This window comes from Geotrypetes seraphini, chromosome 9 (assembly GCF_902459505.1).
Source record: "Geotrypetes seraphini chromosome 9, aGeoSer1.1, whole genome shotgun sequence".
In the NCBI taxonomy this organism is placed as follows: domain Eukaryota; kingdom Metazoa; phylum Chordata; class Amphibia; order Gymnophiona; family Dermophiidae; genus Geotrypetes; species Geotrypetes seraphini.
Window position 1 is genome coordinate 107,911,632 of NC_047092.1, and position 23,551 is coordinate 107,935,182.

At 44.6% G+C, this 23,551-nt stretch overlaps 1 protein-coding gene across 1 annotated transcript in view; it reads right to left on the reverse strand.

Moving 5' to 3' along the window:
- Nucleotides 1-742: 742 nt before the first annotated feature.
- The window catches only part of UBXN7 (UBX domain protein 7), a 622,514-nt gene continuing 599,705 nt past the window's right edge, over nucleotides 743-23,551 (reverse strand). The window contains exon 11 of the mRNA XM_033957938.1: nucleotides 743-1,764. Within this exon, the coding sequence (XP_033813829.1) occupies nucleotides 1,603-1,764 (162 nt within the window). The 3' untranslated portion in view covers nucleotides 743-1,602. The remainder of the gene's footprint in view (nucleotides 1,765-23,551) is intronic.

Consider the following 23,551-nt stretch of genomic DNA (forward strand, 5'->3'; position numbering starts at 1 on the left):
TTATGTTATGTTCTTATGATTCAAAATATGGCACTCAAACTTATCCTTGATGCCAAAAAATTTGATAGAATGATCCCTCTCTATCTTCAACTGTAGTAGCTTCCAATTGAGGCCAGGGTAAAATTTAAGTTTGTATGATCAATTTTAAAATACCATATGGAATGGTCCCTGCATATTTAATTGGCATAATCTCATAATCACACTGTAACTCGCAACACTATTTTTGAAACAAGATAAAAATTAATTTTTCCTTCAGTAAAAAGTATATATGGCTTCAATTTGGAATTCTCTTCCCAAAGAGGTTAGAGCACTAACTGATTATCTGTTAAGTCAGATATGAAGCTAAAACTTTTTTTGTTGAGGAAATATTGAATAAATTATTAATTTGGTTAAACTATGATTTAATATTCAATTTTTATCTTATAATTTATAATTTTACAATTCCTGGATTGTTCCCAGTCTCTTCTGTGTTGCTTGCTCTGAGTTTTAAAGGTATCTGCAGGCTATAAGAACTGAAAAGTAAAGTAAAATAATTATGAATCAGATCTGCTCTTCCCAGTTCACCAGACTTCAACGATGGGGCAAAAAAAGAGTTAAGGGTAGTAGTGAGAGAGGGTTAGCTGAGACAAACAGCATCAGAAACCAGACTATTTTGAAACAATCATATGTTTTCACTTCCCCTCACAGGCATACTCTGTATGACATTTATTCATCTTCCCAGGCCCCAATGGAATCACAGTCCTAAACAGAATTTTTTAATTATAAAAACACGGACTCAGAAAAACATTCACTGCAGAGTGGCTCAGAAAGACTGGAGGTATGTTTTGATGACTAGAAAAAGTAAGCTATTCTACCTCACAACCAAACCCTGACAGGAAACCAGTTTTGCTCCTATCCTTCTTCTCAAGTCAAATTATGTGAAAGCAAGGTAAGTTGAGACCATCTGTTTCCATGCTACACAGCAGAGCAAGCAGTTTTCCAATCTGCTGTGCTCTTGGTACAACTGCTGGGAAAGAGTACATCCAAAAAGTAGTAACAGCTTGTTGCTCAGTAAAAGTTGGAAACTCTCTGCTACTTTCTTAACTCACATACGCACAACACTACCTCAGTGTGAAGTAGCTAAACTGCTTTATCATACAGATGGGATCCAACCTCTAAGTAGAGAGTAGAACAATACCATGTCCATTTCTGCCCTCTGTACAGAGAGCTGGTCCTGGTGGATCTCTGACATTGCTTCACAAGGAGTGAAATAACCTAAATGGTGCAATTCTTTTACATAATTTTTCCCTTTTAATAACAGTTGGAAGATGCCATCATTTTGTTGCCTTTTTTATTTCTGAAATACAGATGCACTAGGATGAGAGGAAAGGAAGACAGGGCCACTACTCCACTTCCTCTTCAAAATGGAGCACACTCTTATAGCTGTATCTTGAAAGAAGCATATCCTTGTGTATGTTTTGATCAAAATTCAGGAGCCATGCCTCTTGTTTTGGGCATGACTTGAGCTCAGTGATTCTATGAGACCAGCTGCCTGCTGGGTCAGTTGATGAGACCAGCAACAGGAGGAAGGGATGAGATGGAATGAAGAGCCCAGCTACAGAGCTAGTTCCTTTCCTGCACAAAAACAGTCTCTTGGGGACAAAGGCCTGCCTCCTGCAATGTGACATCATAGTCCAGATGAGAAAGCTTCCTTCGTGGAAAGTTGGTGAGAAGTTCATATCTTTCACTGGGGTATCCTTTAGACTGCACATGCTTCACCAAGGCCTGTACAGATAAAACAGAATATGTTATCACTGTTAAACTGCATTTTATTTTGATCTCATGGGATAGAAAACTGGCAAAGGCAGGTATCAGTAGTGCTGCCCGATTCACCAATTTGAATCGATTCAATTTTTTTAAAAATAGGCCTCCTGATTCAATGACCGATCCTTCCCCTGTGCCTTCCTAAAGCAGGAGCTACAGCACTGCCGCTTGCTGGCCGTCCGCTGCTGCTCCTACTTGACAGGGGAGGGTCAGTCAGAAAGGTCTCCCCCAGCTTCCCCACTCTTACCTCCTTAAGGCTAATGCGGCAGCCTGCAGGTTCGCTGGTGTTATAGCGATTCCTGCAGCTGCCCGTCGTCCTCAGCGGCACGTTCTCTCTGCTACGTCCTGCTCCTGCTCTGACGTCAGGGGCAGGATCGTGGCAGAGAGAATGTGCTGCTGAGGATGACGGGCAGCTGCAGGGATTGCTATAATACCAGTGAGCCTGCAGGCTGCCGTATTAGCCTTAAGAAGGTAAGAGCGGGAAAGGTGCAAGCTTGCGGAGGGAGCAGGTGTTCGTTCACGGCGGCGAGGAGAAAGAGTGCCTTCGCGGCGGGGGGAGCAGGCCTTTGCGGTGGGGAGGAGGAGAAAGAGTGCTTTCGCGGTGGGAGGGGGAGAACAGGCCTTCGTGGAGGGAACAGGTCTTCGCGGCAGGGAGCAGGCCTTCATGGCAGGGAGGCAGGCCTGTGCAGAGGGAGGAAGAGGAAGGAATAAGAGAGGGGAGAGGAGATGCCAGACCTGGGGTGAAGTGAAGGGAAGAGAGAGACCAAACCAAAAAGAGGGGGAGGAAAGCAAAAGAAAGGTGCTGGACTAAAGAAGAGAGGGAGAAGAAATGCAAGACCACAAGGGGAAGGGTACAAGAGGGACAGATACTGCTCCAAAGTAGGTGGGCAGGGTGTAGGATGGCAGGAGAGATAGTAGGAGAAAGCCTGTACCTGGGGAAGGGGATACAGGAGGTAAGGAAGAGAGAAAGAAGCTGGATATGGGGAAAGATAAGATGCTGGGCATGGAGGGAGCATAGGAACAGGGACACAAGGGGGACAGTACTGGAGAGGAGAATAGGGACAGGGACACAGAAGAGAGATGCTGGATGAAAGGGTAGATGAGAAAAGGAGAGATGGTGGATCTGTGGATGGTGGGGTCCATCGCTACAGTTGCAGGGGAATGGAAATGAAAAAAAGGAAATTTGCCAGATCTCCGGGGGAGGAAAGGGAAATAGAAGGGGAGGACAGAGATGGAAGATGGATGGTTAGCATGGAGAAAGAAGGAGAGCCTGATCAGAAGACAACCAGACCAACATGGGATCAACATGATTTGAAAAATGACCAGACAACAAAAGGTAGGAAAAATAAATTTATTTTCTATTTTGTGATTACAATATGTCAGATTTGAAATGTGTATCCTTCCAGAGCAGGTGTTGGACCGCAAACTTGAGCTAGGATTTAACAGAGAGAGGAAAAGTATTTTTTATTTGTTTATTTTGTTTACACCACAGGACCAGTGTGGGTAGGAGAGGGCAAGGGGGTGAAGAGGATATAAAATAAACCCACCAGGATGTTTGGAAAAAACCACCTAATTGGGAAGGAAAATTGAATCGAATCAAAATTTTTTCCCTGAATCGGGCAGCACTAGGCATCAGTAATAGAGAATTTTCTTTTGGTGTATTAAAGGGGTAGGGAACTCCGGTCCTCGAGACCCATATTCCAGTCGGGTTTTCAGGATTTCCCCAATGAATATGCATGAGATCTATTTGCATGCACTGCTTTCAATGCATATTCATTGGGGAAATCCTGAAAACCCAACTGGAATATGGCTCTCAAGGACCGGAGTTCCCTACCCCTGGTCTGAAATACAGAGGTTTGCTTATTTACTTTCTTCTGTATATGAAGATATAGATGCTACATCAATACATAGCTCTTAACCAATATGTACAATTGATGGCCCCAATAGAGACTAAGAAACATTTTTCTGGACAGCCCTGGGATACTACTAGGAGAGGCATTATGCGGTTCTGTTCACCTCAGCCTACTTATCTGTTATAGAATTAAGCTCCGCCTTCCTCTCAGTGGCTTTACACCCCAACTCACAGGCCTTAAGAGTTTCCTGGATATTTTTGTCAGGCCTTGAAAACTGCCTTGCAGGGATTTGACCCGGCACCTTCCACCCTAGTACAATATGTACATCAGGGATGCCCAAACATTTTGGGCTTGCGAGCTACTTTTAAAATGACCAAGTCAAAATGATCTACCAACAATAAAATTTTTAAAAACACAAAGCACACTGAATGCAGAGAAAATGTTAATTATCATTTATATTCCGGGGTTTTTTCAAAGAGGTCAAGGCAGATAACTTTATGCAATATCACCTCAGTAACAACTATACAAAAATAGACAAATATACCCCCTCCCTTTTTACTAAACCGCGATAGTGGTTTTTAGTGCAGGGAGCTGCGCTAAATGCCTCACACTGCTCTCGACGCTCATAGGCTTCCTGTGCTAAAAACCGCTATTGTGGTTTAGTAAAAGGGGGCCATAGTGCAAAATATAGACAGCAGATATAAATTCTCAAAACGGACACATTTTGATCACTAAATTAAAAATAAAATCATTTTCCTATCTTTGTTGTCTGGTGATTTCATGAGTCTTTGGTTGCACTTTCTTCTTCTGACTGTGCATCCAATATTGCTTCCTCTCCTCCAGATCTCATTTCCTACCCCAACTTTTTCTTCCTCTCTCCTTGCCCCCTCACCTTTCTTTCTTTCTCCCTGCCCACTTCTTTCTTTCTGTCTCCCCTTTCTGTCTCCATGCCTGCCCCCTTTCTTTCTTTGTCATTCTTTATCTCTGCCCTCCCCAATGCCACTGCTGCCGCCATAGGGGAACAGACCCCAAGCTGAGTTGTGAGCTCTCCCTGCTTCCCGATGCGGTAAACAGAAGTGCCGGGCCAACCAGCTTCCTCTCCGACGTCAGAACTGACGTGGGGGGGGAGGGGAAGCTGGTTGGCCCGGCACTTGTGTTTACCGCATCAGGAAGCAGGTAGAGTGCAAAGGCAATGCGAGTCTATCACGGAGCCTGGTATGGGCTGTGTGATCGACTCATTTTGCCTTCGCGATCTACTGGTTGATCGCGATCGACCTTTTGGCACCCCTGATGTAGATGATTATTGTTATTTATTGGATGCTTATGAATATGCCACAAAAGAACTGTTATTGTACTTGCATCAAATAGAGCTTAAGGTCAAGAGTAAGCACTCTCTAAAGTTGAAAGGGGATAGATTCCGTACAAATGTAAGGAAGTTCGTCTTCACCCAGAGAGTGGTGGAAATCTGGAACGCTCTTCCGGAGTCTATCATAGGTGAAAACACCCTCCAGGGATTCAAGACAAAGTTAGACAAGTTCCTGCTAAATAAGGACATACGTTGGTAGGGCTAGACTCAGTCTCAGTTAAGGCGCTGGCCTCTGACCAGCGGGACGCCGCGTGAGCGGATTGCTGGGCATGATGGACCACTGGTCTGACCCAGCAGTGGCAATTCTTATGTACTGTAAAGATATTTTATTCTATGTAAAGTTAAAAGATACTAAAGAACAACTGACAGCCTTTATTGAACTTAAAGATGCTCTGACTAGAATTCCATGCTTGCCATTACCTGTTTATACTCTGAGGTTTCATTTGTATGAACTGTTTGCTATAATCAGAGTTTGTGAATTGGGACAATTTAAAGCAGTAAATATTTACAATGACAGTGCTTATGCTTTGGGAATTGTGTGGGACTTTGGACAAATTTGGGCACAAAGGAGATTTTTTACTTCCTCTAATAAGCCCATCAAGCATGCTGCATTTGTTCACAGCCTATTGGAGGCTATTTAAGTGCCCAGCCCAGGTTGCAGTGTTACAGAATGCAGCTCATACTAGATATAGACATAATAAACAGTAGTAGTAGTAGGGCTAGATTTAACCAGTAAGGGGAACCAGTTTGCAGATCAAATTGTTAAAGCAACAGCCCTTGGTATACTAACTCCAATTTATTTGTTACCTTTACATCCCAAGCTACCCCAGGAGATGGCTGGGCTGGAACAACTAAACATTTCACCTCGACTGACCCCTGGCCAGTGCACCATCTGGGCTGGATAAGGAACAGCTCCCTACAGTGGAGGAATTATGGAAAAGGGATGAGTTGGTTATTTGTCCTGATAAAATGCTTTATCCACTTGCTGTTTATTTGCATTCCATGGGGATTGTTTCTGTACATTGTGACATTTCCGCTCCCTGAGACGATCATGTCAGAGTGAAACCCCATAGTAAATCCTTTGACCGAGACCAGAGACTGACTGAGAATGATCAGGAAGGAGATCCTGAAAGCAGAGCTGCCTATCCTGAGCCATCTGAACCTGAGCAGGAGCCAGAATACAGGTTAGCTCCACATCCCAGTAAGAAACCCAGCTCTCTTAAGAGGTTTAATCAGACTCCCAGTTGTATTCTGCCCAGCAACCTGGGGGGGGGGGGGGGGGGGGAGCCAAAGAGCACGAAAGCTAGGAACACAGACACCTAGAACAGGGAGTGGCACAAACACTCTTAAACAGTTCTCCAAGGCAGTAAGGCAGGCTGCACATGAGGACCTGGCAGAGAAGGTTCTCCGGGCCAGGCAAAGGCCAGACCTCGCACAGGAGCCTATGGAATGGGAGGATTCCATTGCCCAAGAATCAGCAGAGCAGTTGGGGGCTCCAGAAAGTATGGACACAGCTGAAGAGAATGTGCCTGAAGCTGAAAACGTGGAAGATATGGATGTGAGCTTGGCAGTCTCTCACTAAGGATTGGAGGTACTGGTCTCTATCAGGATAAGTGTGTTGGATTGTTTGCTGAAAGAAGTTTTCTGTTGCTGAAGAAGTTTTAGTTCTTCTGTGGAACCGGGCTGAGAGCAGCATTAATTGAGTTGCTACACCTCAGCTGTGCACAAGCCAGGGAAGGCTGAAGGAAGTTTGCCTTTCAGCTTGTGTAGTATTGTCCGTGTTAACTGCTAAATTCCATGGGACTTTCAGGATTGGGGTATGATCCCCGAAGATCTAAGGGTTGGGATTCTGCGGGAGCTTCTTAAAGCTATTTAATAAAGGGGAACCAGCAATTCTGTGGCCCAACAGTGAGAAGGACTGGAGAGTAGCTATTGCTGGAATGACAAGAGCCTGCAGTAATGCCTTACTTCTCTTTTTAAGTTTGAAGTTTGCTTTGCAATACAGAATATAAGAGCCTGGTGAAGAAACAGGATTATATGCTGAAAAGTCCAGGACTCAAGAATAGTCTTGAGAACTTTTTCTTTTTGGGACTAGTTTTGTTTTCTCTTGCTGAGAGTGTGGTTCAGTGCTGGGTGAAGCCGCTAGAACCTTTATGGTGGACTTCTATGGACTTACCTAATATAAGAACTGCTGTTCCTCCATTGAACTGTTTTGGGAGGATAGAAACCTTTTTCCTTTGGAGCAAAAGGAAGATAGTGCTAGTGCTTCCTTGTATGATTTTGGTTTTCTATTTTTTGTTTTTTGGTGACAAATTAAACCTTGGACAATTTTGATTTGACTTGGCTCTCGTTGTGGTTTATTGTAGCGAAGCCCAGAGTATTGGGACACCAGTGAGGTCTTCCACTTTGGGAGCAACGCCAGAGTCGCGCTGCCGCCTGTCGGTGGTCTTCCACAAGCTTCCAGAGACCCCGGCAGGTGACAACATACAAGTTGACTACACAGAATTACCTCTTGCCAGAGAAGGGTTCAAGTAGTTGCTTGTTGCTGTTTGCAGGTTTTCTGGGTGGATTGAGACCTACCTCACTACCAATTGCACTGCCCTCAAACTATTAAGTTTCCTTTCTAGGTGAAAGACTACGCCCATCTGCAACCTGTGGATTGTGGGTATGTGAAGACACCCAGACCACACACAGCATTTTCGGATACCTACTGTGAACCGTACCTGGTACTTCTACTGGGACATTCAGCAGTAAAACTACAAGGACTTTTTACATGGATTCATCTCCCAATGCAAGAAGATGGATCAACCACCTTTCCCTGTGGCATCTGGAGTTCCTGTGAAGTCAGATGCCATAACATCAGGCCTCCTTCAACGGCCCTTTGGAAAAAAAGAGGCTACCAAGCACCACTGATCACCAGCCCTGACAGGGAGAGGAGGAAGGAGCCAGTCAACAACCCTCCTCTCCCCACTGGAGCAGCTTCCCACCACGCGGCTCGCTGAGGCTTCTCCCATCTAACATCGAGGCTTCTCCCACCCAACATCGGGCCTCCTCCAATGGCCCTTTGAAGGGCCGTGTAGCAGGCGGGTCTGCACCACCAGCGGACCCCATTAAAGAGCCCTTTGTGTGGACCAAGAGGATCATAAGGACAGTGAGTAAGAGTCAATTTTAGTTAATAAATGTCTGTTGAATCCTATGTGTGCTAGAATATATAGAAAATGTGCTAGAATGTACAGAACGTGTGCTAGAATGTACAGTATACTTAGAATATCCTACCTTAAGAATGTGATATAATATTTGCCTAGAATTCTCTGCTTTAAGAGTAGAATAACTATAGAACAACTGCCAGCAGGATGTGCTAGAAATGACCGACAGAAATAAACTGTCTTTAAAGTTTGTAACAATATAGTAATTACCCACCTTAACACCTTCCAATTAAACAAATACCATAAATAGATTGTAACCTACCCTCTCTAACTGAATTCCATTTGTATTTTTCATACAGTTCTTCACTGTCAGTTTAATTTCCATCACATAGAATTTTTCTTTTTCCAACCATCTTTATTTTCTCTTCTTTATTAATTTCCAGGTACTTTAGTTAGATTGTGAGCCTTCGGGACAGTAAGGGAATTTTTTAAGTACCTTCTTACTTCTCATTTATAATCTTAATGTATATTTTCTTCAAACCGCTTAGAACCTAACGGATGTAGCGGTATATAAGAAATAAATTACATTACATTACAGTAATAGAAATACAAGAACATTTACTGAAATGGTGCTAACTGAAAAACTTAACCTTAAAAACACAATCCTAGACAGAGACATTATACTTTAATATTTGTTAGAAAGATAACCAGTAATATATTGACCTAAGGTACTAACCCACAATACAGTGCTTGTCAGAAAGGAGTGAAAGAGTTGTGCTCTCTTAAAGCCTACAATCCTGCAACTAACTCCTGCACATATAACTCCTGTACTTAAAGACTTCACTGGCTGCCAGTGGAACAATGTATCCATTTTAAGGTTTATCTTTGGTGCATCAGTCTGTATACTATTATGTGCCTAATTGGTTTCAGAATCTTTGGGAGGTCTCTAGAACATCCCGAGCTCTGAGATCGGATGGTAGTATGCGATTGATATCTCAATTGGCTACGAATATCAGGTATGTGGTCATACAATTAAAAATGTTTTCATGCATGGGTGTTTCTCTATGGAATAAATTGCGGGGTCAATTAAGTCTATGTTTGGATCGTCTTAACTTTAAGAGATTGCTTAAAACAAAGCTTTTTGTCGATACATATCTGTGAATTCCTCCCCAGGATTTTGTACTACTGTGTTTTAAGAAGATTGCTTAAAACTAAGCTTTTTGTCATTGCATACCTGTGAATTGCTCCCTAGGATTCTGTTCCTCATCTAACTGTAATGATAGTGAAGGATGATACCAATGAGTTTTTAGGTTCCACTTCTTGAGCTACTTTGAACTATTGTATAATGTTATGTATGTATTATTTTTATGTAAGTTATTTTGGAAACCACTGAGACTCCAGGCGGTATATAGGTATATAAATTTTTTAAAATAAATAAATAAACTACCATCCACGGAGAAAGTTTCAAGATGAACTGGACATTGCTAGCAAGACTGACACTGGTAAGTGCAATTATGAAAGAAGCAGAACTAATGCAAGAAGCATCTCAATGCAATGTAACTCATGCTACCCAGATCAGGATGCACTTCAATAAGACACAACTGGTTGATGGACAGACACCAGAGGTTGGTGGTTAATGGAATTTGCTCAAAGGAGGGAAAGGTGAGTAGTGGAGTGCCTCAGGAATCGGTGCTGGGACCGATTCTATTTAATATGTTTGTAAGCAACATTGCTGAAGGGTTAGAAGGTAAGGTTAGCCTTTTTGTGGATGATACCAAGATTTGTAACAGAGTGACACCCCGGAAGGAGTGGAAAACATGAAAAAGGATCTACAAAAGTTAGAAGAATGGTCTAACGTCTGGCAACTAAAATTCAATGCAAAGAACTGCAGAGTGATGCATTTGAGGGGTAGAAATCCAAGGGAAGTGTATGTGCTGGGAGGTGAGAGGCTGATAAGCACTGACTGAGAGAGCGACCTTGGGGTGATTGTGTCTGAGGATCTAAAGGCATCTAAACTGTGTGATAAGGTGGTGGCTGTAGCAAGAAGGATGCTAGACTGTATAGAAAACACAGTTACCTACCATAACAGGTGTTATCCAGGGACAGCAAGCAGATATTCTCACTGATGGGTGACGTCACCGATGGAGCCCTGGTACAGACCACTTCAAAAGTGCATCGCCACTAAGTCTTTAGAAAGTTCACGATAGCCCACACCACGCATGCGTGAGTGCCTTCCCGCCCAACGTAGGCATGGTCCCTCAGTTAAGATAAGCCAGCTAAGAATCCAACCAGGGGAGGTGGGTGGGTTGTGAGAATATCTGCCTGCTGTCCTTTGATAACACCTGGATAACAGCATATTCTCACTGATCACGTTTCAAGTTTATTAAAAATTTGATTAATTGCTTATTCAAAATTCTAAGCGATGTACAAAAAGTAAAATTACAAATTTCAGGGGGGACAAAACAAAAAATTATGACTAACCAAAAGGGAAAAATGGGGAAAGAAATGCAAATTGTTGATAGTAAATAAGACAAATAAGGAAAAAACAACAGGAAGGGTAAAAGCGGTAGACTTGAAATAAGTCAGAAAATAAAATTCATTAGAGGCTCCTAATCTAGTTTTCTAGCAGTCAAATGCATCTTTAAAAAGAAAACATTTTAACTTGCTCTTGAATCTGTCATGGTTGCGCTCTTCCCTTAAATAAATGGGGAGGGAATTCCATGTTTGGGGAGCTGTGACGGAGAAGATAAATTGATGCCTTGTATTAATGTTTTTGAGAGAAGGAACAATTAATAAATGTTGGTGTCGTTTGACCTAAGTAATCTTGTAGAGTGTAAGGAATCAATGGGATGGTGGGAGTGTTGGCCTTTAGGAAAATAAATTTTGTAATATAGATTGGCCGAAGTGCTCATCCCGTCTGGAGAAAGACAATAGTAAGAAGTGAATGTATGAACTGAGGACCAGGTAGCAGCTTTACAGATTTCCTCAATGGGAGTAGATCTAAGGAAAGCAGCAGAAGCTGCCATAGCTCTGATTTTGTGGGCTGTGGCACGACTCTCCAGTGTCAGTCCGAGCATAGCAGAATGATATACAAGCAGCCAGCCAGTTGGAAATCGTTCTCTTGGAAACAGGATGCTCCAACTTGTTTGGATCAAATGAGACGAAGAGTTGGGGAGAAGTACGGAGAGGCTCTGTCCTGTCGATGTAATAAGCCAAAGCATGTTTACAGTCCAGAGTGTGCAACGCAGTTTCTCCTGCATGAGAATGCTTAGGGAAAAACACTGGCAGAACAATGGACTGATTGAGATGAAACTCCATGACAACTTTTGGTAGAAACTTTGGATGCGTGCGAAGAACCACTTTATCATGGTGAAAAACAATGAAGGGTGGATCTGCCACCAAGGCTTGCAACCTGGGTTGGTCACTGACTCTCCTGGCTGAGGTGAGAGCAATAAGGAAGACAATTTTCCAGGTGGCCATTGGTTCAAACGGAGGCTTCATCAACCTGGAAAGAACCACATTAAGGTTCCAGATGACAGGCGGAGGCTTGAGAGGTGGTTTAAGATTGAAAAGCCCTTTCATGAATCAGGAAATCAGAGGATGAAAAGTGAGAGACTTTCCTTCAACTGGTATGTGAAAAGCTGTAATAGCGCTGAGGTGGACTCTGATAGATGTAGATTTGAGTATAGAGTCAGACAAATGAAGAAGATAATCCAACAGCAAATCCACTGATAAGGAAGTTGGATCGTGATGATGACGAACACACCAGGAAGAAAACCTAGTCCACTTTTGTTGGTAACATTGTTGGGTGGCTGGTTTCATGGAGGCATCAATAATATGTCAAACAGGCTGAGAGAGATGCAAGTCAGATGGATTCAGCCTGAGAGAAACCAAGCTGTCAGGTGCAATGATTGCAGGTTGGGATGTAGAAGTGATCCTTGATGCTGAGTAAGCAGAGCAGGAAAAACTGGAAGAGGTATGGGCTAACTGAAGCTTAGCTGAAGTAGAAGGGAGAACCAATGTTGCCTGGGCCACTGAGGAATAATGAGAATCATGGTGGCTGCCTCTCGCTTGAGTTTGAACAGAGTCCTTAACATGAGAGGAATTGGAAGGAATGTATAGAGAAATAGGCCCATCAAATCCAGGAGAAATGCATCTGCTTCCAGACGGAGAGGAGAGTAAAGTCTGGAGCAAAACTGGGGCAGCTTGTGATTGTGGGGAGCCGCAAACAAGTCCACTTATGGAGTGCCCCATTGAGCAAAGATGGATTGGAAAGGTGCAGAGTTGAGAGTCCATTTGTGAGGTTGAAGAATTCTGCTGAGGTTGTCTGCTAGGGAATTCTTCTCCCCTTGCATGTAGACAGCTTTTAAGAAAAGGTTGCGAGCAGTTGCCCAAATCCAGATTTTCTGGGCCTCTTGACATAACAGGAGAGAGCCTGTGCCTCCTTGCTTGTTTATGTAGTACATTGCTACTTGATTGTGCAAAGGAGGATGACTTGAGGGCAGAGAAGAAGCCCATATGGAAGCTTCAGTTAGCCCATACCTCTTCCAGTTTTTCCTGCTCTGCTTACTCAGCATCAAGGATCACTTCTACATCCCAACCTGCAATCATTGCACCTGACAGCTTGGTTTCTCTCAGGCTGAATCCATCTGACTTGCATCTCTCTCAGCCTGTTTGACATATTATTGATGCCTCCATGAAACCAGCCACCCAACAATGTTACCAACAAAAGTGGACTAGGTTTTCTTCCTGGTGTGTTCGTCATCATCACGATCCAACTTCCTTATCAGTGGATTTGCTGTTGGATTATCTTCTTCATTTGTCTGACTCTAGACTCAAATCTACATCTATCAGAGTCCACCTCAGCGCTATTACAGCTTTTCACATACCAGTTGAAGGAAAGTCTCTCACTTTTCATCCTCTGATTTCCTGATTCATGAAAGGGCTTTTCAATCTTAAACCACCTCTCAAGCCTCCGCCTGTCATCTGGAACCTTAATGTGGTTCTTTCCAGGTTGATGAAGCCTCCGTTTGAACCAATGGCCACCTGGAAAATTGTCTTCCTTATTGCTCTCACCTCAGCCAGGAGAGTCAGTGACCAACCCAGGTTGCAAGCCTTGGTGGCAGATCCACCCTTCATTGTTTTTCACCATGATAAAGTAGTTCTTCGCACACATCCAAAGTTTCTACCGAAAGTTGTCATGGAGTTTCATCTCAATCAGTCCATTGTTCTGCCAGTGTTTTTCCCTAAGCATTCTCATGCAGGAGAAACTGCGTTGCACACTCTGGACTGTAAACATGCTTTGGCTTATTACATCGACAGGACAGAGACTCTAGGAAATTGATGTAAAATTTCCATTCTCTGGTGGTCGAAAGACTTTGGGTTTGAAGGTCGTCCATATGTGCTCCCCAAGCATAAGAAGATGCATCCGTCGTGAGTACCTTGTAGGGAGGGGGTAAGTGAAAAAGACCTCTGGATAGATTGGAGGAGGTCATCCACCAATGAAGTGACTGCAGAAGAGATGATGTTACAGTAGATCCCAATGCATACTATAGCTATCAACCTTGTAATCTCCCTGGGAATGCCCAGGCAAATTTCTTGTTGTAAACTGCCTAGAACTGAAAGGTATTGGCGAGATAGAAGATACCAATGTAATGTAATATAAGCTGTGAGAGATGATCTGTCGCTTGAGACCACTGAGACACAAGGGTCCACTGAGGAGTGCGAAGATGTAGCCTTGCCAGTGGTGTCACATGCACAGTGGAAGCCATGTGGCCCAGAAGAACCATCATGCTTCTCGCAGAGATGGATTGAAGAGAGAACATCTGTTGACAGAGGTTGATGAAAGCATTCAGTCGATCCGGAGGAAGAAACACCCTCATGAGAGTGGTGTCTAGGATAGCTCCAATAAACTGAAGACGTTGAGTCGGAATGAGATTTGATTTGAGGAAGTTTACTTCGAATCCTAGAGCCTGGAGAAAAGAAATGGTCTGAGACGTTGCTCGGACCACTTCCTGAGATGAAACAGCCTTGATCAACCAGACGTCCAGGTAAGGAAAGACTTGGAGACCATGCGATCTGAGAGATGTGGCCACTACAATCAGGCACTTCGTGAAGACTCTGGGAGAAGATGCCAGGCCAAAGGGAAAGACCTTGTACTGGTAGTGACATTGATTTAGTTGAAAACGGAGATATTTCCTGGAAGCCAGATGAATTGGAATATGTGTATAGGCTTCCTTGAGATCCAGAGAGCATAGCCAGTTGTTCTGATGCAGAAGTGGATAAAGCAGGGTGAGGGACAGCATCCAGAATTTCTCCTTGACTAGAAATTTGTTGAGATCTCTGAGATCCAGAATGGATCGCAGTCCTCCTATCTTCTTTGGGACTAAGAAGTAATAGGAGTAAAATCCATGGTTCTGCTGAGAAAGAGGAATTTCCTTGATGGCATTCAGCAGAAGAAGGGAATGAACCTCCTGGAGAAGAAGAGAGGATTGTGCAGGATCCAAAACAGGCTCTCTTGGCGGGTGATCTGGAGGCAGGGTGTGAAAATAGAGAATGTAATCCTGACGAATGATGTTTAAGACCCAGAGGTCTGAGGTTATGAGCTCCCAACGAATGATACACCCACATGGAATGGAGAACAGGAGCAATCCAACTTCAAGAAAGAAGAAGCCCATAGAGGCATCCAGCAGGAAGGGGAGGCAAGGTCTTGCCGATGCCTAGAAGAGGAAGCAGTGAAGCACACCGAGGTATGGAGAACTTGAGCTACAAAGAACGACTTAGAAAACTGGGACTGTTCTCCCTTGAGAAGAGGAGACTGCGACGAGATCTGATTGAGATTTTCAAAATACTAAAAGGAATCGAAAAAAATAGAGCAGGAAAAAAAGTTATTTACGATGTCAAATGTGAGAAAGACAAGAGGTCATGGACTGAAGCTGAGAGGGGACAAGCCCAGGACAAATGCCAGGAAGTTCTATTTTACACAGCGAGTGGTGGACACCTGGAACGCTCTCCCGATGGAGGTTGCTGCGGAACCCACCGTTCTAGGATTTAAGGGCAAGTTAGATGTATATCTCCTCGCAAGATGCATAGAAGGATATGAGTGACTAAGGATTTGCCAGGTTACACCTGGCTAGGCCTCCGTGTGGGTGGATCACCGGACTTGATGGACCTAAGGTTTGATCCGGAGATGGCAGTTCTTATGTTATGTTCTTATGACACAGACCTGCGGCAGGAGCGAAAACTGAGGAAAGTCTGCGATCCTAGTGGGAGACTCAATCCTAAGGCAAGTAGATAGCCACATAGCAGGAGGGAGAGAGGATCGACTAATGACCTGCCTCCCAGGAGCAAGAACAAAAGACATCGTCGACAAAATTGTAAAGATCCTAGAAGGAGCAGAGACGGAAGAGACCACAGGGATGATCCACATCGAGACAAATGATGTCAGCAGGAGAGACTACAGCAGGAATGCACTGATCGAACAGTTCAAGATTCTGGGAAAAGTTGAAGATGAGGACTCAAAAGATAGCGTTTTCAGAGATCCTACCAGTACCGAGGGCAGATGTGAAGAGGAACTGCAAACAATAAATGCATGGATGAGGAGATGGTGTGAGGAAGAGGGGTTCTACTTCGTGAGGAACCGGACAACGTTTTGGGGCAAGAACAAGCTCTTCAGGAGAGATGGACTACACCTGAGTGTGGCAGGAACAAGACTTCTAGCAAACAACATCAGGAGAGGAATAGAGCAGGTTTTAAACTAAGAAAAAGGGGAAAGCCGACCAAGTGTTGATGATTCGGAAAAAGGTATCCCGAGAAGATACTGAGAGGGAAAAATGCTGGGAAGACACAACGGGCAAAAACAAGAGTTGACAGATCAAGAGGATGATAAGAAGAACGTAGCGCAGGAAATGAAGACAAAAAAACACCAGGACTTAAACTGCATGTATACTAATGCAAGGAGCCTAAGGAACAAAATGGGAGAATTAGAAGTCATGGCCAAAAAAGAGAACCTAGACATCATTGAGGTCTCTGAAACATGGTGGAATGAGGAAAACAAATGGGACATAGTACTGCCGGGGTACAAACTCTATCGAAAAGACAGGTCAGGTTAAAAAGGAGGAGGAATAGCCCTATATATAAAGGATAACATACATTTGACCAGAGTAGACACAGCGGCGACGACCGACAAATTGGGTTACAATACCAGGAAGAAATGGGCCCGAGATAAAGATGGGCCTGTACTATCGTCCACCTGGGCAATCCGAAGCAAACGATGAAGATATGAAAACTGAGATGAGGCGAGAATGCAAAAGCAGTAACACAATTGTTATGAGAGACTTCAACTATCCCGGGATAGACTGGAGTCTTGGAAACTCAAAATGTGCTAGGGAGATCGGTTTCCTGGAAGCTATACAGGACAGCTTCATGGAACAGCTTGTCAGAGAACCGAGAGGGAATGCCACTCTGGACCTAATCCTTAATGGGCTAAGAGGACCTGCAAAGGAAGTAGAAGTAGTGGGACCGTTGGGAAACAGAGATCACAATACAATCAAGTTCAAGGTTGAAGTAGAAATATCGAAGGGGAAGAGAACCACAGCGATGACTTTGAACTTCAAGAAAGGAAACTACGAAGCGATGAGAGTAATGGTAAGAAAGAAACTTAGGAACAGCTCAAGGAAATCACAGACTGTAAAGCAAGCCTGGTCATTATTCAAGGACACGGTGAGCAAGGCACAAAATCTGTATATCCCCAGATTTAGAAAAGGATGCAAAAAGAACCTAACAAAAGACCCGGCGTGGATAACTAAAGAAGTGAAGAAAGCAATAAGAGACAAGAAATATTCATTCCGGATATGGAAAAAGAACAAAACCAGGGAGAACTGGAAAGAGCACAGGAAGCATCAAAACGAATGTCAGAAGAGCAAAAAGAGAATGTGAAGAGAAGCTAGCCAGGGAAGCGCGAAATTTCAAACCGTTCTTCAGATATGTTAAAGGGAAGCAGCCGGCAAGGGAGGAGGTGGGACCGCTGGATGATGGAAATAGGAAAAGAGTGGTGAAGGAAGAAAAAGAAGCGGCGGATAGACTAAACATGTTCTTTTTGTCAGTATTTACAAAAGAGGATACATCCAACGTGCCAGAACCTGAAAAAAATATTCACAGATCAAGCAGAAAAATTAACATCAATAGAGGTAAGCCTCGAGGACATACATAAGCAGATAGATAGATTAAAAAGAGACAAATCTCCGGGCCCGGACGGAATCCACCCTAGGGGTTTGAAGGAACTAAAGGAGGAAATAGCAGAACTACTACAGCGGGTTTGTAACCTATCCCTGAAAACAGGCGTGATCCCGGAGGATTGGAAGATAGCTAATATTACGCCCATCTTTAAAAAAGGATCAAGAGGTGACCCGGGGAACTACAGACCGGTAAGTCTGACCTCGGTTCCGGGGAAGATGGCGGAAGCGCTGATAAAAGAAAGCATTGATGAACATCTAGATAGAAACAAACTGATGAAAACAAGCCGACACGGCTTCTGCAAGGGAAGATCGTGCCTAACGAACTTATTGCACTTCTTTGAAGGAATTAACAAACAAATGGACAAAGGGGACTCTATAGACATCGTATACTTGAATTTCCAAAAGGCCTTTGACAAGGTACCCCATGAACGCCTACGACGGAAACTGAAGAACCATGGGGTGGAAGGAGACGTTCATAAATGGATCAAAAATTGGTTGGCGGGTAGGAAGCAAAGGGTAGGAGTGAAGAGCCACTACTCTGACAGGAGAAGGGTCACGAGTGGTGTTCCACAGGGGTCGGTACTTGGACCGCTGCTGTTCAATATATTTATAAACGATCTAGAAACAGGGACGAAGTGCAAAGTAATAAAATTCGCAGACGACACCAAACTATTTAGTGGAGTTGGGACTAAAGAGGACTGAGGAATTACAAAAAGACCTGAATAAGCTAGAAGAATTGGCGATGAGATGGCAGATGAAGTTTAATGTAGAGAAATGTAAAGTCTTGCATGTAGGGAACAGAAACCCGAAGTACAGCTATACGATGGTAATGGGTGAAAGTACCCAAGAAAAGGACTTGGGGGTAATAGTGGACAACACAATGAAGCCGTTGGCACAGTGCGCAGCGGCCTCTAAGAAGGCAAACAGAATGCCTTACAACAAGATCGAAAGAGGTCATCCTGCCGTTGTAACGGACAATGGTGCACCCGCATCTGGAGTACTGCAACCAATATTGGTTGCCGCACATTAAGAAGGATACTCGAGAGGGTTCAGAAAAGAGTGATGCAATTGATAAGAGATATGGAAAACCTTTCATATGCTGAAAGATTAGAGAAACTGGGGCTCTCATTAAGGAGAAGAAAAAAGCGTTTCTCTCCTACAAGCGCACGGAGAAAAGAAAGGCAAAGGTAGAATATAGGACCAGGTCTACAGCGGTAAAAATGGCAGTTAGGGAGGCAAAACTTTGAGTGGAAGAAATTCTGGCAAAAAACATTAAAAAGGGGGACAAATCTTTCTTCAGGTATATTAGTGACAGAAAAAGGAACACAGGCGGGATAGTACGCCTTAGAAGACCGGACGGAAGCTACGTGGAAGCAGATTACGATAAAGCTGAACTACTGAATGAATACTTCTGCTCAGTCTTCACCTGTGAGGCACCGGGACACGGTCCGCAGTTGAAGGCAACACAAAGCACAGAAGACCCATTTCAGAATTTTGAGTTCACACCAGGTGAAGTTTATAGTGAACTGGCAAGACTCAAGGTGAACAAAGCCATGGGACTAGACAATTTGCACCCAAGAGTGCTCAGAGAATTGAGCGATGTCCTGGCAAAACCGTTAGCTGAGCTATTCAATCTCTCCCTAAGTAAAGGGAAAGTTCCCCTGGACTGGAAATTAGCTAATGTCGTTCCTCTGCATAAAAAGGGTTGCAGGGCAGAGGCTGCGAATTATAGTGTGCAAACTCATGGAAACACTAATTAAAAGCAAATTGGACACAATCTTAAATGTAGGGAATCTTCGGGATCCCAGTCAGCATGGATTCACCAAGGGTAGGTCCTGCCAATCCAATCTCATCAGCTTCTTTGACTGGTTAACAAGAAAGTTGGACTTGGGAGAGTCTTTGGACGTCGTGTACCTGGACTTCAGTAAAGCTTTTGACAGTGTCCCACACCGCAGGCTGCTAAGCAAGATGGAATCGATGGGGTTAGGAGAGACACTAACTGCATGGGTCAATGATTGGCTGAGTGGCAGACTTCAGAGGGTGGTGGTTAATGGTACCCTCTCTAAAACATCAGAGGTGACCAGTGGAGTGCCGCAGGGCTCGGTCCTGGGTCCACTCCTTTTCAACATATTCATAACGGATCTGACTCAAGGGCTTCAAGGTAAAATAACACTATTCGCCGATGACGCCAAACTATGTAATATAGTAAGTGAATGCAGTTTACAGAATTATATGGCGCAGGACCTGCTTATATTGGAAAGTTGGTCCTTAACCTGGCAGCTAGGCTTCAATGCTAAGAAATGTAAGGTCATGCACCTCGGAAGCGGAAATCCATGCAGGACGTACTTCTTGAACGGAGAAACTTTAACTAGGACTTCAGCAGAACGAGATTTAGGAGTAATCATCAGTGCAGACATGAAAACTGCCAATCAAGTGGAGAAGGCTTCATCTAAGGCAAGGCAGATATTGGATTGTATCAATAGAAGTTTCGTCAGCCGAAAGCCTGAAGTCATAATGCCGTTGTACAGGGCCATGGTGAGACCTCATCTGGAGTACTGTGTGCAATTTTGGAGGCCACATTACAGTAAAGATGTGCGCAGAATTGAATCGGTTCAGCGGACGGCCACCAGGATGATCTCGGGGCTCAAGGGTCTCTCGTATGAAGAGATACTGAACAAATTGCAGCTCTACACTCTCGAGGAATGTAGGGTGAAGGGAGACATGATCGAAACATTTAAGTACCTCACGGGATGTGTCGAAGTGGAAGATGATATTTTCTTTCTCAAGGGACCCTCGGCCACAAGAGGGCACCCGCTCAAACTCAGGGGCGGAAAATTTCATGGCGACACCAGAAAGTATTTCTTCACAGAGAGAGTGGTTGATCATTGGAACAAGCTTCCAGTGCAGGTGATCGAGGCAGACAGCGTGCCAGACTTTTAAGAATAAATGGGATACCCATGTGGGATCCCTAAGAGGGTCAAGATAAGGAAATTGGGTCATTAGGGCATAGACAGGGGGTGGGTAAGCAGAGTGGGCAGACTTGATGGGCTGTAGCCCTTTTCTGCTGTCATCTTCTATGCTTCTATGTTTTCCCTGGAAAAGCGGAGACTTAGAGGGGACATGATAGAGACTTACAAGATCATGAAGGGCATAGAGAAAGTGGAGAGTGACAGATTCTTCAAACTTTCAGAAACTACAAGAATGAGAGGGCATATGGAAAAATTAAGAGGGGACAGATTCAGAACCAATGCTAGTAAGTTCTTCTTCACCCAAAGGGTGGTGGATGCCTGGAATGCACTTCCAGAGGATGTGATAGGACAGGGTATGGTATCAGGGTTCAAGAAAGGATTGGATGAATTCCTGAAGAAAAAAGGGATAGAAGGGTATAGATAGAGATCACTATACAGGCCCTGGACCTGATGGCCGCGTGTGAGCGGACTGCTGGGAAGGATGGACCCCTGGTCTGACCCAGCAAAGGCACCGCTTATGTTCTTATGTAAAGTTGGAGATGGCCTCCGATGGGCTGAGGCAGAGGATTTAAAATACTGACTGTGGCTATGCCCTGAAGAAACATGTCAAAAAGGCTGTGTAGGTATTTGAGGAGCAGCCTGTTGCTTAGTCTGTTGATGAGGTTGCTGCTTCTGCCTTCTAGGCTGAGGTTGAGCAGGAGCAGCAGTAATAGCAGCAAACCTGCATTGGTAGGAAGGAGCTGGTCTGAAAGAACGAGGAGGTGGAGGCTTCTTTTTAGGCTTGACCAGAGTGTCCCATCTGGTCTCATGGGCAGACAACTTTTGTGTAGCAGTGTTCATGGATGGGCCGAAAAGTTCATCCCCAAGACATGGAGCATTTGCTAGTCGATCTTGGTGATTAAAATCAAGTTCGGAGCAAGTTAAGTCTTGAGATCAGGGCAGGCAGGAGAAGAGTTGGGCTGAGGAGGAGAGTTGGGCAGAAGAGAGAGAGAGAGATAGAGAGGCAGAGGGTGAGGGGCTGCGGCCAGAGGTAGCTCAGCCCACCCCTCGAACATCATTCATAGCAGATCTGGAGCTCCCCCTTGAAAGGGGAGGGGCCAATGACGCTCAGCTGTTTGGTGTATGTTGAAGGCAAGCGTTAAAGGTGCTCGCTTTAGCGAGATTGCCTTTGCGAAGGACGGGACGAGCACTGCAAAGAAGAAACACTAGGGAAGGACAACTACACAGGCAAGTACCACAAGGGCAACAGGACAGACAAGCAGTAGATAAACAAACACAATAGTAGCAGAGGGAAATCACAGCAGACGCAGAGGACACACACACACAAGCAACAATGGTAGCAGGTTTAAAATCAGGAAAGGGACTTCATAGTAACACCAAGGATGCTACACAGATTCCTACACATGGAGAAGCTACTTCAGACAAAGTGTGAGAAGGCATATAGGGAAACAGGGAGAAGCCACTTCAGATGGCAGACTGGCAAGCGGACACAGCAATGGAAGCAGCAGACAGAAGTAGGATGTTGAGCTACCCAGTTTTCTGCACTGTTTGCCATATGTATGACTACCTCCCTCTAGGAGGCAGTCTAATGTATGCACTTGATGCGAGGAACTGGATGGCCTGAAGAAGCAAGTCAGACTCCTGGAGAGCAGAATACTGGAACTAGAAGCACTTCGAGCAGTGGAGGAGGAGGACAGAGAGGCAGAAAACTTCTTGAGAGAGGAAACCATTGAGGAAGAAATCAGGGAGTTAGAGAAGTTCATCGAGGAGGCATACAGGGAGGCCGTGGAAAATCACCAACAACACAGGAACTGCCAAGATACACCTACAGTGAGAGTGAGGACCACCTGGAGGACAACCACAAGGAAGGAATAGGTGACCCAGCAACGAAACCTGGAAAAAGTTGAGGAAACCCACAGGAAGGCGAGTCTGGTGCAAGCCAATGCCAGGATGAGGGAAGATGAAAATGCACAGAGGACACGGACCTACAGCTGGAGAGATGGACATACACCGAGGACATGGACCTGCAGCTAGAGACAGAAGAAAATAGAGAGGACAGTAATTGTCGTGGAGGACTCCATCATCAGACAAGTCGACAGCCACATAGCGGGAGGAAGAAAGCATCAGCTGGTGACCTACCTACCAGGAGCCAAGGTAGAAGATATAGTGAGCCGCATCGAGAGGATCATCAACAGTGCGGAAGGGGAAGATAAGGCGGTGGTGATTCACAAGGGGACAAACAACAGGGAAACACTGAAGGAACAGTTCCGGATGCTAGGAAGGAAGCTGAAGACCAGAACGCCGAGGGCAATGTTTTCGGAGATCCTGCCGGTTCCCAGGGCCGACGGGAAGAGGCAGACAGAGCTGCAAGCAGTCAACGAATGGATGAGGTGCTGGTGTGAGGAAGAAGGATTCCACTTTGTGCGCAACTGGATGACGTTCCGGAGGAAGAGCAAGGTATACAGGAAGGATGGACTCCACCACAGCAGAGACGGAACGAGGCTACTTGCAAGCAACATCAAGCGAGAAATTGAGAAGTTTTTAAACTAGGAAGAAGGGGAAAGCCGACAGTCAACCAAGAGTTGATGGTTCGGAAACGGTATACTCAGAGGATACCATGCAGGAAGATAGCGGGGAAGACTTATCGGATCATAGGCAAGATAGAAATCCTGACAGATCGAAAGGGACACAAGAGGGAAGGAAATGCAAGAAAGTAACAGGCCGCAAACTCAAGTGTATATAAACGAATGCAAGGAGCCTATGGAATAAGATGGGGGAATAGGAAGCTATGGCACAAAAAGATAACCTTGACATCATTGGCATCCCGGAAACATGGTGGAATGAGGAAAACATCTGGGATACTGTGCTACCGGGATAAAAGCTATACCGCAGAGACAGAGTAGGAAAAAAAGGTGGGGGTATTGCCCTATACATCAAACAGGGAATCGAGTCTACTGGAAAGAACATGCTGGAAATGAAAAATAAGGTAGAGTCTCTATGGGCCAAAATACCGTGAACACATGGAACGGAAACAAAGATTGGCATCTACTACCGATCCCTAGGGCAGTCCGAAGAAACTGATGGAGAAATGACAGACGAGATTAAACACAACTGCAAGGGAGCCAACGCAGTTATCATGGGCAACTTCAATTATCCGGGGATAGATTGGAACCTAGGC